At 42.1% G+C, this 16924-nt stretch overlaps 1 protein-coding gene across 3 annotated transcripts; it reads left to right on the top strand.

Annotated features, from left to right (window-relative positions):
* The first annotated feature begins 123 nt into the window (after window positions 1-123).
* Window positions 124-13694, top strand: tnnt1 (troponin T type 1 (skeletal, slow)). Of its 3 annotated transcripts, none has more exons than XM_070449801.1 (14): window positions 124-212; window positions 6203-6230; window positions 6440-6456; window positions 6925-6992; window positions 10949-10967; window positions 11462-11483; window positions 11600-11660; window positions 11824-11940; window positions 12173-12250; window positions 12400-12513; window positions 12734-12846; window positions 13036-13126; window positions 13271-13311; window positions 13453-13694. In XM_070449801.1, the coding sequence occupies exons 2-14, from the start codon at window positions 6205-6207 to the stop codon at window positions 13496-13498; spliced, it is 813 nt and encodes a 270-aa protein (XP_070305902.1). In that variant the 5' UTR covers window positions 124-212; window positions 6203-6204; the 3' UTR covers window positions 13499-13694. The 3 variants fall into 3 exon arrangements, with proteins under 3 accessions (XP_070305902.1, XP_070305901.1, XP_070305903.1); XM_070449800.1 differs by having other exon boundaries at window positions 127-212; window positions 6198-6230; XM_070449802.1 differs by lacking the exon at window positions 10949-10967 and having other exon boundaries at window positions 127-212; window positions 6198-6230; window positions 11467-11483.
* Window positions 13695-16924: the final 3230 nt, after the last annotated feature.

Consider the following 16924-nt stretch of genomic DNA (forward strand, 5'->3'; position numbering starts at 1 on the left):
TTCCCTCGTTCTCTTAATCCCAGTAGGCGGTTGTCTTTCTCCCAAAGTTCTTTCCTAATCCGCCCATGGCCCTCTGCCCTACACATACACACACTGCCCATCACCACCCCTCCCTTGTATAAAACTCCCATTGTCTCTTACTACAATTGTCATTCTCCCGGGCTCCTCTGTCTATCTGCCTGTCACACCGTTGAAACCTCACCTTGCTCTCGGTAAGTCTTTCTCCAACTTTCCTTCTGTACATCCAGGTTCTGAATGACCTTTCACCTCCTGATGCTGCTCTCTCAGTTTTGGTCATGTAGGGTCAATTTCTCAGACAGATTAAGCTTAGTCTTGGACTAAAGTTTTTTTTTTGTCCAAGACTCAGTTTAAGCTGTGTCTGGGAAACTGGCATCTTAAGATATTCCTAACAAAAATATACTTATCTGTCTGTGGCATCAGTTTTTGTACCTGTTAGATCAAACCTACACCCTGTCATTGTTTTTAGTTGGTGCACATACAGTTGGAAGTCGGAAGTTTACATACACTTAGGTTGGAATCATTAAAACTTGTTTTTCAACCACTCCACAAATTTCTTGTTAAAAAAACAGAGTTTTTAGGACATCTACTTTGTGCATGACACAAGTAATTTTCCCAACAATTGTTTACAGACAGATTATTTCACTTACTGTGTCACAATTCCAGTGGGTCAGAAGTTTACATACACTAAGTTGACTGTGCCTTTGAACAGCTTGGAAAATTCCAGAAAATTATGTCATGGCTTTAGAAGCTTCTGATAATTTGAGTCAATTGGAGGTGTACCTGTGGATGTATTTCAAGGCCATACCTTCAAACTCAGTGCCTCTTTGCTTGACATCATGGGAAAAACAAAATAAATCAGCCAAGACCTCAGAAAAAAAATGTAAGACCTCCACAAGTCTTGTTCATCCTTGGGAGCAATTTCCAAACGTCTGAAGGTACCACGTTCATCTGTACAAACAATAGTACGCAAGTATAAACACCATGGGACCACGCAGCTGTCATACCGCTCAGGAAGGAGACGCGTTCTGTCTCCTAGAGATGAACGTACTTGGTGCGAAAAGTGCAATTCAATCCCAGAACAACAGCAAAGGACCTTGTGAAGATGTTGGAGGAAACCGGTACAAAAGTATCTATGTCCACAGTAAAACGAGTTCTATATCGAAATAACCTGAAAGGCCGCTCAGCAAGGAAGAAGCCACTGCTCTAAAACCGCCATAAAAAAGACAGATTACAATTGGCAAATGCACATGGGGAAAAAGATTGTACGTTTTGGAAAAAATGTCCTCTGGTCTAAAGAAACAAAAATATAACTGTTTGGCCATAATGACCATCGTTATGTTTGGAGGATAAAGGGGGAGGCTAGCAAGCCGAAGAACACCATCCCAACCGTGAAGCATGGGGGTGGCAGCATCATGTTGTGGGGGTGCACTTCACAAAGGGACGGGACTGGTGCACTTCACAAAATAGATGGCATCGTGAGGCAGGAAAAGTATGTGGATATATTGAAGCATCATCTCAAGACATCAGTCAGGAAGTTAAAGCTTGGTCGCAAATGGATCTTCCAAATGGACAATGATCCCAAGCATACTTCCAAAGTTGTGGCAAAATGGCTTAAGGACAACAAAGTCAAGGTATTGGTGTGGCCATCACAAAGCCCTGACCTCAATCCTATAGAACATTTGTGGGCAGAACTGAAAGCATGTGCGAGCAAGGAGGCCTACAAACCTGACTCAGTTACACCAGCGCTGTCAGGAGGAATGGGCCAAAATTCACCCAACTTATTGTGGAAGCTTGTGGAAGGCTACCCGAAACGTTTGACCCAAGTTCAACAATTTAAAGGCAATGCTACCAAATAATAATTGAGTGTATGTGAACTTCTGACCCACTGGGAATGTGATGAAAGAATAAAAGCTGAAATAAATCATTCTCTCTACTATTATTCTGACATTTCACTTCTTAAAATAAAGTGGTGATCCTAACTGACCCTATACGGGGAATTTTTACTCTGATTAAATGTCAGGAATTGTAAAAAACTGAGTTTAAATGTATTTGGCTAAGGTGTATGTAAACTTCTGACTTCAACTGTATGTATTGCCTGTACTGATCAATGTAGGCCTGGTCATGTATGATGGTTTGTGTTTTGGATATATTGTCTCCTGTGGATGATTATGGATTGTACTTTAATAGCAGTGGCTGGGATAAGTCCAGGGATAAGTCCAGGACCGTCATTGACCTTGTAGCTCTTGTAGCCAGCCCTAATGTCAGCCCTCTTCTTCCTCCCTCCTCCTCGTTCCCACCGGGTTAGATAGACATTCTGACAGACAGATAGCTAGGAGCAGTGATCCCCGTTCTCCCTCCCTCCCTAGGACTATTAATACGGTCCTCTACCCTATAGCAGTGATAACGAGCCGGTGTGACTCACTCTAATCTCCCACCGTCTCCCCACCCTGCCTCCCATCCCACCGCGTCCTCGACTAAAATTAACCCATCAGAATTCCACCGTTAATGCTCCCTCCGCTGATGTCCCGGAGAAACTTTACACCTGCCTCAAATCCTGGCTGTCTTGCCGGACCGCTTACCAACCAACTGCCATTTAGCTACAACTGGTGGGCTTCTGCTGCCTCGCCTGGTAGGCCTACTGCTAGGCCGGCATTCTTAACCCTCCCTCCCTCAGCTGGAGTTCACACCCTTTTTCCATATCCATGCTGGCCTCTCCTGGGTTGGTCATTGGGGCATGCAATAAAATGTTTTAATGTTTTGCACCATCTTATTGGACAATTCCAGGTTGTCTCTCCCCGTTTGTCTGTTTTTTTTTTTTTACCTTAGTGCCTAATGACCATGACCCTGTTCCTGGTTGGAGTGGAATAAGCTTGGGTACAGGCCTAGAGTCAGGTCTTAAACAATGGTGGATTTCAGATGTTTGGCCGGTAAAAACAGGGAGAACTGATCTAGCGTTGATAATTGTCTGAAAGTGAATGTGGCAATGTTTAGGGAGAGGGAAGCAGATCCATGACTAGCTTTTAGGAGCACATCATTTAACTAACCCAATACGTTGGAAAAATACAGTCTACTGAATGAAAAAAATTAAAAACGTCAATCAACTCATGACAATGTAGTACCACAAACGAGCATGAGAAGTCAAACACAACACAGTGGAGCTTTGGAAGCAAGGTAATGACAGGACCAACTCTATCAGCACTGGACCTCCACCGATGTTGTCACCCACCATGTGTCCCTTCGTCCATCCGTCAGTGCGTCTCATTGGCCCCTCCGTTGGCTAGGTAAACACGCTGAGTAACTCATTAGCCGTGACACCCGTTGGAAAGAGGGATGGATTAATCTCCGCGAGGCGCCGATGGCATTTTAGGATGGCCGACATTGTTTCAGGCACAAAACCAAGTGAGGGAGAGACGCGACAACAGCTATGTGCCCTATAAATATTTCCTGGGCAATGCTATGCTATAAATTGTTTCAGCTGACACCATTGTAGAGAGACGTCACCGGGAAAAGAGAATAGGGGTTTATAGACACAACAAAGAATACGGGTTGATAGACATAAGAGGAAGATGAGAAAGAAGGACTGGGGAAAGAAGGACCAGGAGTCAATCTAATTGTCTAATGTGCTGAAACCAACCCCATGCCACACGTGTGAAGTTTTATAAAGCCCTTCTATTCAATGACAACATGTATTGCTGAGGACTAGACCTATAGGTTTTGATTATACAAACCCAAGTATAACCAACCACGGCTATCGCAGTACATTTTTGCAGTATTAAATCAACACTTAAAGTACATTTTAACACTGCCACGGATAACACATGGGCCCACTCTACACAGTGTAAAAGGTACTCTGATTATAGTGTTACATTTTGCGTGTTAATGTAACACTTGGTAGTGTAAAAAATGTACTCTGCATTACACTTGCCAGTGTTATGCAAATTTAACTGGGTTAATTAACACTGTGTTATTTATATTCAACTCTAGTTTTAATCTAGAGTTAAGTCCTATTAGTGTTAAACAGTCCTTTTGAGTGTTGTTTTAACACTATGGTCTAAATCCCAATTTGCATATTTCCCATGGTGCCTTTTCTTTTCGAATGAAGCCACTCCCGAGTGGTGCAGCGGTCTAAGGCACTGCATCTCAGTGCTAGAGGCGTCACTACAGACCCTGGTTTGATTCCAGGCTGCATCACAACCGGCCGTGATTGGGAATCCCATAGGACGGCACACAATTAGCCCAGCGTTGTTAGGGTTTGGCCGTGGCAGGCCGTCATTGTAAATAAAAATGTGTTCTTAACTGACTTGCCTAGTTAAATAAAATGAAATACAATTGTAGAGATACCACACATGACTGTATTTGTTATTTACCGAGGCAATTTTTGAATTCTTTCTATTTTAAGACCTGTGGCTTTCACCAAATGAGTACCTAGGTGAATGTTATCATTAAACTTTATGACACTGCATTACATATATCATAAGGCCTTGCTTTGATGGCCTAGTTTTACTCCAACACAGTGAAGTTAGGACATTCCTGGTCATATTATGCTGGCTGGTAAAGTAATGAGTAATTCCTATTGGAATCCAGCCAGAGTTAGGATGTCATACAGTTGTCATTTTTATTAACCTGCATTCAGCGTTGATTTAAAAAAAAGACTACGTAAACCATTTAAACCAGAACAACCGTTTCAGTAACGAGTGCAATAAATCTTACTAACTGATTGGATTAGTTCAGAAAAATATGTTAGTTATATTTGTGCAGCATAAGATTCATCAATCAATCAATGTACATGCAAAAACACAGATACTAAAAACAGTCCTAAAAAAATCTACCTGCAGTAAAGCATGCTGGGAAATATGATAACGGTGGGTGTGGTTTTGACGGGACTGTTTTACTCTTCAAAGTGTAAAACAATCATTTTGGCTATTAACACCAACGCTGGGGATTCTTTTACACAACTGAGTGTTAATTTCACTCTTACAAAGTTAATTTAGTTCCTGAATCAACACTAGAAATGTGACATTGAACAATCAACACTGGCAAATTTGCTGTGTACAATCAAGTTTACTCTCTACTCCTTCACACAAGTCATCTATTGGTCTATTGTTCAAGATGACAAATAGGAATGGATATTAGAGGAGAGAAACAAAGAAGGGGAACTGAAGAAAGTGATAGAAACTGTATCTCCCTCTGTGTTTAGGGCCGTAACATTCTCACCTGTTCACACTGTCAATCTCTCTGCTTGTCAGCCAGGAAGATGTCAGCGACATGGGACAATTTATAGCAGAAACCCCCATGGTCCAACATGCATAATCCCCTTGTGAGTGTGTGTGTCTTTCTCTATGTCATCTGAACAACCATTATTTTCTTACATTTTTATTGGACATATAATGCCAAACAGCAACGTGAAAACAAACAAAAGGCTCACACGGAATAAAACATACAGTATGAAAATAATATTAAAATATATCACAACATCTTGTCCCCTGTCCCCTGTCGGCCCTAGTTCTTACTCCTGACCGATAGAGGGTCATTGTTTAAGAAAGGAAACGAAAGGTCAACATCGCAGGAAAAAAAGTTATCAGTACGTCCTCTGAGTGTATTTTTTTTTTTCTTAAACGAAGAAAAGACATTAGGTCTTTCAACCAGGCTGATACGGTGGGTGGTTTGGAGGACATCCGGTGAAGTAAGATCTGTCGGAGGGCTACAGCATGCTGCAACGTCTGCTTTACTTTTGGTGAGACCGCAGCACGGATGGAACTCCAACCGTTGCTGTCAAAGGGCAAGGTCACAGGTCAAGACCAAGAACTTTAGAGAGGCTCGTGACAAAGGATGACCAATACTCTGACAGCTTAGAGCACGGATGAAATATATGAGTGTGATCAGCGGGGAGAAATGTGGTGTCCGTCACACATATCATGTGTGTATGGGGGGGCGAAAAAATTATTACGTTTTGCTTTGATGTAGTGAATTCTGTGCAAGACTTTGAACTGAATTAAACCTAACTGAGCAAGGGGGGATGGTTAAGCCATCAAATTGCCTGTCAAAAGAGGAAGGAGATCACCTATTTTATTTTTGTGTCGTGGTAATGCGTGATAGTTTACTAGACAATTGTATTGTAAAGAGGTTGGTGATTACGTATGAAATGTATATCGACTATCTTTTCGGTTTTCTCCTAGTGCAGCCATGTCTGATGTAGAGGAGGAATACGAGTGAGTATGGAAATAATATACATTACCGATGTAATGCTGTGATGGCCACTTTCCTGGTTTAAATTTGGAATTTATTGCCAACTGAATTGGTAACTGAATCTCTCTCTCTCTCTCTCTCTCTCTCTCTCTCTCTCTCTCTCTCTCTCTCTCTCTCTCTCTCACACACACACACTTTTGCTCTTCTCCCCCTCTCTCTCTCTCTCTGGTAGGGGGGAGCAGGCGGAAGGTGAGTGGGGTTGCTGAGCTGAGGTGTTAGTGTTGTCATTCATGTTGGACCACACTTGGCCTTGCATGTGGCAGTCCATGGCCCTGTTATTATTAGCCTATTCTCTCAGGTCCTTTTGCTTTCAGCACACTGCTGACAAATGTCTTTTAAAGCCCCAAGCCTCTGACCTCTATTAGCCACCACACTCTCCCTCTCTCTTTTCATCTCCTCCGTTCCTTTCATCTTCTATCTCTTTAGTCATCATTCTAATGTCTCTCCCCATCCCCTTGTCTCGTATGTGTCTTTTTCCTCTCCACACTTGTCTTTCTTAGTTTTTTCCCCTATGTCTGCCGCGTTGCCTGGATTTCTTCATTGCCCCATGTCCCTTCTCGTGTCCTCTAAACTGCTTTCTGACTTTCTCTCTCTCCATTTGCACCCCCCCTCTCCTCTCCTCTCTCTCTCTCTCTCTTTCGCTTTCTCTCTCTCCAGAGGAGGCCGAGGAGGAGCCAGAGGAGGAGCCAGAAGAAGATCCGCAGGAGGAGATGAAGGAGGTGAGAGTAGTTGTCTCTCGAATGACACACTATATGTACAATAACACTGCACTACTTTTGGCTGTGTCTCAAATGACAATCTATATCCCCTACAACACAACACAACACTACTTTAGACTGGCTGTGTCCCAAATTACACCCTAAATCCCCGACACACTCTACTACTTTAACTTAGCAATGGCTGTCTCAAATGACACCTCAGATCCTGTTATACACTTTAGACTAGAACCATGTGACTTGCTCTATGTGACGTTGGCTAGAGGTAGTGCATTGATGCTATTTGGGTTCTTAATTGGATTCGTTCGGGACATTTCCTGATTTCTTGTTGTGTTTCTACATATATATATACAGTGGGGAGAACAAGTATTTGATACACTGACGATTTTGCAGGTTTTCCTACTTACAAAGCATGTAGAGGTCGTTATTTTATCATAGGTACACTTCAACTGTGAGACGGAATCTAAAACAAAAATCCAGAAAATCACATTGTATGATTTTTAAGTAATTAATTTGCATTTTATTGCCTGACATAAGTATTTGATCACCTACCAACCAGTAAGAATTCCGGCTCTCACAGACCTGTTAGTTTTTCTTTAAGAAGCCCTCCTGTTCTCCACTCATTACCTGTATTAACTGCACCTGTTTGAACTCGTTACCTGTATAAAAGACACCTGTCCACACACTCAATCAAACAGACTCCAACCTCTCCACAATGGCAAGACCAGAGAGCTGTGTAAGGACAATCAGGGATAAAATTGTAGACCTGAACAAGGCTGGGATGGGCTACAGGACAATAGGCAAGCAGCTTGGTGAGAAGGCCAACAACTGTTGGCGCAATTATTAGAAAATGGAGAAGTTGAAGATGACGGTCAATCACCCTCGGTCTGGGGCTCCATGCAAGATCTCACTCGTGGGGCATCAATGATCATGAGGAATGTGAGGGATCAGCCCAGAACTACACGGCAGGACCTGGTCAATGACCTGAAGAGAGCTGGGACCACAGTCCTCAAAGAAAACCATTAGTAACACACTACGCCGTCATGGATTAAAATCATGCAGCGCACGCAAGGTCCCCCTGCTCAAGCCAGCGCATGTCCAGGCCCGTCTGAAGTTTGCCAATGACCATCTGGATGATCCAGAGGAGGAATGGGAGAAGGTCATGTGGTCTGATGAGACAAAATAGAGCTTTTTGCTCTAAACTCCACTCGCCGTGTTTGGAGGAATAGAAGGATGAGTACAACCCCAGAACACCATCCCAACCGTGAAGCATGGATGGAAACATCATTCTTTGGGGATGCTTTTCTGCAAAGGGGACAGGACGACTGCACCGTATTGAGGGGGGATGGATGGGCCATGTATCGCGAGATCTTGACCAACAACCTCCTTCCCTCAGTAAGAGCATTGAAGATGGGTCGTGGCTGGGTCTTCCAGCATGACAACGACCCGAAACACACAGCCAGGGCAACTAAGGAGTGGCTCCGTAAGAAGCATCTCAAGGTCCTGGAGTGGCCTAGCCAGTCTCCAGACCTGAACCCAATAGAAAATCTTTGGAGGGAGCCGAAAGTCCGTATTGCCCAGCGACAGCCCCGAAACCTGAAGGATCTGGAGAAGGTCTGTATGGAGGAGTGGGCCAAAATCCCTGCTGCAGTGTGTGCAAACCTGGTCAAGAACTACAGGAAACGTTTGATCTCTGTAATTGCAAACTAAGGTTTCTGTACCAAATATTCAGTTCTGCTTTTCGATGTATCAAATACTTATGTCATGCAATAAAATGCAAATTAATTACTTAAAAATCATACAATGTGATTTTCTGGATTTTTGTTTTAGATTCCTTCTCTCACAGTTGAAGTGTACCTATGATAAAAATTACAGACCTCTACATGCTTTGTAAGTAGGAAAACCTGCAAAATTGTCAGTGTATCAAATACTTGTTCTCCCCACTGTATATATATTTTAAATAATTTGTGTACTTGTTTGACATTTTACTGCATTGTTAGGGGCTAGTAACATAAGCATTTCGCTGCACCAGCTATAAAATCTGCTAAACTGTGTGCGTGACCAATCAACTTTGATTTGATTTGATTACATGGGAATTGCCTAGGATGTCATGCCAAATGATGATTAGCCCACTGTGTAGAAATAGCCAATCAGAATCTAGAGATGAACAGACCTCACAAATCATCATCAGCGACAGAACCTGTCTGTCCAATCAGACTGACTTCAGAGCCGAGGTCACTCAGATGAGATACGGATGACATTAGTATCTTAATGAGCAAGGTATTCTGTGTATAATGCCGGACTAGTGGGTGATGCACTCTGACCTGTCAATATCCCTTATGTCCCGCTTCCATTGGCTGACCCTGTGCTGGTCCTGGCTATCAGAGAAATAAGAGTACACAGGTAGGGTGAGAACACATTATATCAACAAAAATATTAAATAAATAAATGCCAATCAAAAAAAAAATTATGATATGATCTATATCTACAGATTACATACAGGGTTATTCCGTTCTATTTAGCCTCAATCTATTTTCGGTATGGGTTTTACAGTTGTTGTTATCGCTGCAGTACTTTTCAGTGTTTAACTGCTTGTTTTTGTTGCTCGCTGCTTAGTTTTCGACTTTTTTTATGCTCTGCACTTCCTTATGTGGAGACAATATACATGGAGTGAACAAAACATTAGGAACACCTTCTTAATATTGCGTTGCAACCCTTTTGTCCACAGAACAGCCTCTATTCGTATATCCCCTACAACACAACACTACTTTAGACTTGGGCGGCAGGTAGGCTACCTGCGTACTAGGCTGCCTACTAGTAGCTAGTAGCCTAGGCAGGTAGCCTAGAGCATTGGACTAGTAACTGAAAGGTTGCAAGATCAAATCCCCGTGCTGACAAGGTAAAAATCTGTCGTTTTGCACCTGAACAAGGCCTAGGAACGGCCTAGGAACCCACTGAACCCACTGTTCCTAGGCCGTTATTGTAAATAAGAATTTGTTCTTAGCTGCCTTGTCTAGTTAAATAAAAAATAATAAAAAATAAAACATTCGTAGGGGCATGCACTTTACAAGGTGTTAAGTGTTACACAGGCTGGCTGTCTTTTGGGTGGTCGACCATTCTTGATACACACAGGAAACTGTTGAGCGTGAAAAACCCAGCAGTGTTGCAGTTCTTGACACACTCAAACCTGTGCGCCTAGCACCTACTACCAAAGGCACTTCAATATTTTGTCTTGCCCATTCACCCTCTCAATGGCACGCATACACAATCCATGTCTCAAGGCGTAAAAATCATTCTTTAACCTGTAACCTCCCCTTTATCTACACTGCTTGAAGTAGATTTAACAAGTGACATCAATAAGGGATCATAGCTTTCACCTGGATTCACCTGGTCAGTCTGTGTCATGGAAAGAGTAGGGGTTCCTGATGTTTTGTACACTCAGTGTATATGCTCATATGTAGAACATTTGCAATTACTTATTGTATGTACATGTGTGAACGTGTGCATATAAGTAATTATGAATGCTTGTACAGTTCAAGTCTCAGAAAACTACATTTCCCTCTAGTAGCTGTTGGGGTCACACAATTGTAGTCAATGATGTTGCCCTCAGTGCATGGTGGGAAATGTGAGTTTTCCTAAGTCTGTCGGCACCACTGCATTAAACTTACTCTCTCTTCAATTGTTCCATATATCCCTTCTTGCACCTCCCTCCTTCCCTCTGTTTCTCCTTATTTTCCTCCTTTCTTATAAATTTTCTGCTTCAATCTTTTATCCCATCTCTCTCTCTCTCTCAAAATCTATTGTATATCTCTCTCTTTTTCTCTCTCTCTCTGTCTATCGCTCTTTCTCTTTCTCTCTCCCTTTCTCTTTCTCTCTCTCAATATCTACTGTATATCTCTCTCTCTTTTTTCTCTCTCTCTCGCTCTCTCTCTCTCGCTCTCTCTGCCTTTGGCACATCAGAGCAGGAAGCTCAGGAGGAGGAAGGTGAGAGTGATTGTGGGAGTGATTCTAACACACCCGACGCACACATAGATTTTTTTTATAAAAAATAAAAAAATCACATTAAATCCAACCTACATTTGAAATGCCTGTAAGAAGAAGGAATCGCATGTTCTAACTCTTTAACTCATGACCTCATCAACAAAGCTGTACTGTTGCTGTAGCTACACACACAGACACATGATGATGATGATGATGATGATGATAGTGCATGCTGTTGCTCCTGTTGTACTCTGGAGGTCAAATACTAACTTCAGATCTGCAGGCATAACTCAAATCTTTTTTTTGTGCACCCTTTTGATATCAATGTGTGATTTACGCAAAACATATGGCCTTGTCGTTTTATCCTGTTTTTGAGATTTGTGTCCTCTATTGTCTTCAGGAAGATGGATTTCATATGACATCTTCAGAATGAGAGCAAGAATATATATTTCCATGCTTTCATGTGTTAATACTTCTTTCTCTCTCTCTCTCTACAGAGGAGAAACTCCCCATACCCAAGTATGTTGACTTTTGTTTGTGGCAATTTTGCTTTGTGTTGTGTGACAAATAGGTTAAAACATTTATTTCTCTGTTCATCCTCTATTTCACTTATTCCCCCCCCCCCCCCCGCTCAGGCCCATGGTGCCCCAGCTAGCCCCTCCCAAGATTCCAGAGGGGGATAGGGTGGACTTTGATGTGAGTGATGTCATCTCATATTAAGGAATTGGCCCATTAAGGAATTGGCCCAAATTCACCACTGAACAGTAATATTGATGTTAGTTTGATGCAGCTCCGCTTTCCACCCCATCTCTGAATAAGAATCTATTTCATCTCAATCCCCTCTCTTTCCCTCTCTCAGGACATCCACAGGAAGAGGATGGAGAAGGACCTCATTGAGTTGCAGAGTCTGATTGATGTCCACTTTGACCAGAGGAAGAAGGAGGAGGAGGAGCTCATTGGGCTGAAGGACCGAATTGTGAGTCAACTTCCTGTATACTTCATGTTGAAATGGAACAGAGGAAGTACAACCTTAACTACATGAACTTGTCCAATAACAATGCTCATGTTTTTTTATTTTTTTATTAAGTTTCGTCCCAACAGAACACGACCCTGGTCAAGGAGCGCACAAGCTCATGATAAAAAAAAAAGTTGATATGAAAAAGTCCAATGTCCTTTCCTCTCATCCTTTCCCTCTCTCATCCCCACAGGAGAGGCGTCGGTTTGAGAGGGCAGAGGTGCAGCGAGTTCGAGCGGAGAAGGAGCGGGACCGGCAGAACAGGATTGCGGTAGGCCAAAACACACCATTGCGGTACACCAGGATTGTGGTAGGGACAAACAGACACCACTGTGGTACTCCTGGTTTTAAGCAACAGATAGACTTGTCGTGTTCGGAATGTAGTTTTCCTTTCTAACTTCATCGTTCTCTCGTGCTCAGGAAGAACGGCAGAGAAAGGAAGACGAGGAGGCTAAAAAGAAGAACGAAGACGAGGCCAAGAAGAAGAAAGTTCTTTCCAACATGGGGGCCAACTTTGGGGGCTTCCTGCAAAAGGTACTTATGTCCACTGTCATTCGCTTGTTAGCTTTAGGAACAGATTTATTTCGATTCATACAGTAAATGTGTTTCATTAAGAAAAATATCTACGTTGTTGGTCAACTTACAGTTGCGGGTCAAATGTTCTGTCAGACTGTTGTGAGCATACAGAGAGAATCAGAACATTCGATGTAGTTTTGGAGTTTGTGAAGTTCTAGGCGTGCTTGACATGTTTCAGGCGGAGCATCGCGGGAGAGGGAAGCGTCTAACGGGGAGAGAGATCAAGAAGAAGACCTTGTCCGAGAGACGACCCACACTGGAGATCGACAACCTGAGAGAGGACGCCCTGAAGTGAGTCCCGGGCCGATCACACACACCTCACCTTATCCCCGAGCCAAATACACATGGGCCAAAATCTTCCTTACACCACCACATTGGAGTTTTCTACAATTCACGTCCAAAGCCCACACAGCTGGCTGCCAACTGTGTTGCTATGGTTACCACCTGTAACTCCCCCACCACCTTCTCTTGGTCTCCCAGGCAACAAGCTCAGGAGATGTGGAACTGGATCTACGCGCTGGAGTCGGATAAGTTTGACTTCATTGACCACATGAAGAAACAGAAATATCAGGTGGGAAGACCTGGACGCATGTACCGAAGGCAGAATCCGTAGATGTTTAGGCTCGTGTGTGAGCGACTGTGTACGTCTGTCGTGTAGTATTCGCGAAGTCACTGATGCAATGTGATCTCGTGTCATTTTTTTTTGTGTGTGCAGATTATCGTTCTCTTGAATAGAATCACGAGTGCCCAGAAATTGTAAGTACAGTAACCCTATTCAATTTCGTGGTTTCTTTATATGAACATTTTAGCCACTTTTTTCGGTAACATGTGTTTGTATGGTATGTGCATTTATCTACAAGGAATTGCTCTCTTTCTCCCTATCTCTCTCCCCTGTAGTAAAAAGGTCCATGGTAAGGGGAAGGTTGGCGGTCGGTGGAAGTAAAAGAAGCTCCCGCTCTCATAGAGCAGAAGGAAGAAGACGACTTTGGAGGGAACAAGAAAGGAGGGAGATCCCACCATCCCCTCTTCCATATTTCCTCTCTTGTTGTGGCCACCCTCTTCATTGGCATGTCCTCATGTGTTTCATTGCAAAATACAAGTTATAATAAAATGTATTGATAATAAAACGGTGCACACTCGCTGAGATTGCTAGTTTGATGTGCCTCTGGAAATTGTCACACACACACACACACACACACTTTATTACTTTATTGGGAGCGTGGGAGAAAGTATAATGACTCAAAATTGACCTTAGATCAGTGTCTAGGCTGGCCAACATCATCCTACTCCCACATTACTGAACTAGGGAAACACTGCCCTCTGCTGGAGAGATGTGTAACACCCTCTGTAGAGCTACATACAATACCCGGTACACCCGGGTGACCACTAATTAGACACACTCATTGGTTTAAACACACATATTAGCTGACACTATAAACCATTATTACAGCACACACTAGTAATCATCAACACATAACGTTACTCGACAGGCAGAAGGGAATTATAGGCCTGATCTACTTGCAGAGAGCTCAGTAATGACACTGTCTGTCTCATGTGTTGAGGAACACATAAACACACACACGCCCCATTTAATTTGTATCGCTGAAGCGTAACAGATTCTGCGATAGAAATGTAATGGTAATTTCCGAATGAGCAGCGTTTACTGAAGCTGGTTGAGAGAATGCCAAGAGTGTGCAAAGCTGTCACCAAGGCAAAGGGTAGCTACTTTGAAGAATCTCAAATATAAAATATATCTTGATTTGTTTAACACTTTTTTGGTTACTACATGATTCCACATGTGTTATTTCATAGTTTTAATGTCTTCACGATTATTCTAGAATGTAGAAAATAGTAAAATTTAAGAAAAACCCTTCAATGAGCAGGTGAGTCCAAACTTTTGACTGGTACTGTATATCTTCCCCAGCTCCTCCTCCCCTCTCCCCCTCTCTCTCTAAATCCCTGCTCACATGTTTGGCTGAGGTCAGTCCAGTCCAGTCCAGTGCGTCAGACAGACAGAGAGGGAGGAAAGAGGACACAGAAATAATCCAGTCTTTTCCCTCTCACATGCAACCATCCCACAGATGTCGCTCAGAAACTCAAATTGTAAATACAACTCGACCACTGTGGAAAATTCCCCACCCATTTTTAACAAGATAGAAAATACTACAAGATACAGTACTGAACACACTTTCTAAATTGTTTTAATTAATGACCATCAATGTGTATGCGGTCATTTTGGGTGAGGTATCCCTACTCTTTTAATCTAAGTGGGATTACTTGGATATATAGTAATAGTATGATGATATGGGATTGGATTAAATTTAAATTTGAACGCCATTTCTATTTGTGTGTTTAAGGGATGGGTTCAGTACGTATCGCAATCCGTATCACGGAAGGTCTGCGTTATAGTTTGATTGAAATTTAAAGGAAACGTTCCCACATTCACGGAGATTGCATTCATGGTAAAGGCTGCATATATCGGCTCAATATGAAACGATCTTAAAATGTTCATCTTCCGCGATACTTCTGCGATATGGATTGAACCATCCATGAAAATTAGGGCTCTAATCAATCCATATCGCAGAAATTCAGCGTTACAGCGTAATTTTCTTTTAAAGGCAATGTTCCCGTGTTTTAGCGATTGGTCCAATGTCAGTGTAGCGTGTATGTGTGGCTGCGAGTGTGTGCGTGTGTGTCCCCTTGCAGAAAAAAACACATTCTTTCACTTGTTTTTAGAACACTTCATATGACATTTCACATCTGAAAAACATGTTTTTGGAACGCTACACATGAAAAAAAATTGTTATTGTGATACACAACGTGCTTGTAACATACAGTGTTTTCAATTTACGCATTTGACGTACAGGACTACATTGTGTACGTTTATTTATAGAGTAAAAATTATTCAACGTGTCCTCACCCGGGATTTGATCTCCCAACATTCCAATCTTTCTGCTAAACCACAACGCCTTGCTAATAACTGATTACACCTTTATTCCTATATTTTGGGCCTCAAAGTGAATCTCAGTTTTGTTAAAAATAAACTCAAGAAAAACGAATATAATTATCATACTGATTCAGGAGTAACATTTAAACAAATTAATATGCCCCACTGACTTTAGACAATACAGAAAACTCTCAAATTGCTGAAATAACAAGTAAATTAAATTATGAGAGAGTCAGATTAATTGATAACTAAAATAGCAGTGCTGATGTCACTCGTTTGCAAAGCGCTGAGATGTATTATAGGTCAATTACCTAAGGTCATGTCTGTGTATGGTAAATCAATCATCGTAACATGTTCCTGGTAAATCAATCATCGTAACATGTTCCTAATCCTTACGGAAAAGCTACATGAATTTTACATGATCACGTCACATGTGAAGTGCTCCAAAACCACTTTGTAACATAATTTTATATGTGAAGTGTTCCAAATTCACATGTGAAATGTCACGTGATGTATTCCAAAAACACGTTTTCACATATGAATTTTCACATTTGAAGTGTTCCAAAACCACATGATTTCACATGTGGAAAATCACATGTGAAGTGTTCCAAACCACATTTCATATGATTTCACATGTGTAATTTCCCATGTGAAATCATGTGGTTTTTCCTTAAGGTGGATGCCAGCCATCTGAATTTCAGCTCTTAGGCCATGACAGAGATTGGCCACATATTTATTGGCAAGAATGCATTTCTGCACTTCTAAAAGATGCCCAGAATCAAGACAATAATTGTGTGATTATCTGACAACACCAACAACATTTTTGCAGTGCTCAGAGAGACTTGATATTAACTGTGCACAAATGCTCTCGGGATCTGAACTTGTAACCTTTTGGTCCCTGCATTAATGTCTCAGCAGTGCCTATAGATGGTTATTTGTTACCAAGTACATACAGTAACGCCTTCAAGTTGTATATACTTTAGGCAAAGTGTAAAAATATATTCATGGCAATATATGTATAGCCAATCACTGTTGTTTTTACAGACCTGGTGGTGCAGCAGGAACTTCACATATCTGGCAACTAAAAGGTTGTGAGTTCAAATCCCAAATGAATTTGAGTCCTATGTAATCTAGGGAACCATGACGCAATGTTATTTTATACCTTTATTTAACTAGGCATGTCAGTTAAAAACGTATTATTTACAGTGACGGCCTACCCCGGCCAAACCCGGATGACGCTGGGCCGATTGTGTGCCACCCTATGGGACTCCCAATCACAGCCAGTTGTGATACAGCCCGGAATCAAACCAGGGTCTGTAGTGATGACTCTAGCCCTGGAACAGAATGTGAGCTAGACAAAATATGATGGGGGACCATGACTGATTGAATGAATGTAAATGATGCCTTTTAATGTCAAATGTC

Source organism: Salvelinus sp. IW2-2015, linkage group LG20 (genome assembly GCF_002910315.2).
Source record: "Salvelinus sp. IW2-2015 linkage group LG20, ASM291031v2, whole genome shotgun sequence".
NCBI classification, from domain to species: domain Eukaryota; kingdom Metazoa; phylum Chordata; class Actinopteri; order Salmoniformes; family Salmonidae; genus Salvelinus; species Salvelinus sp. IW2-2015.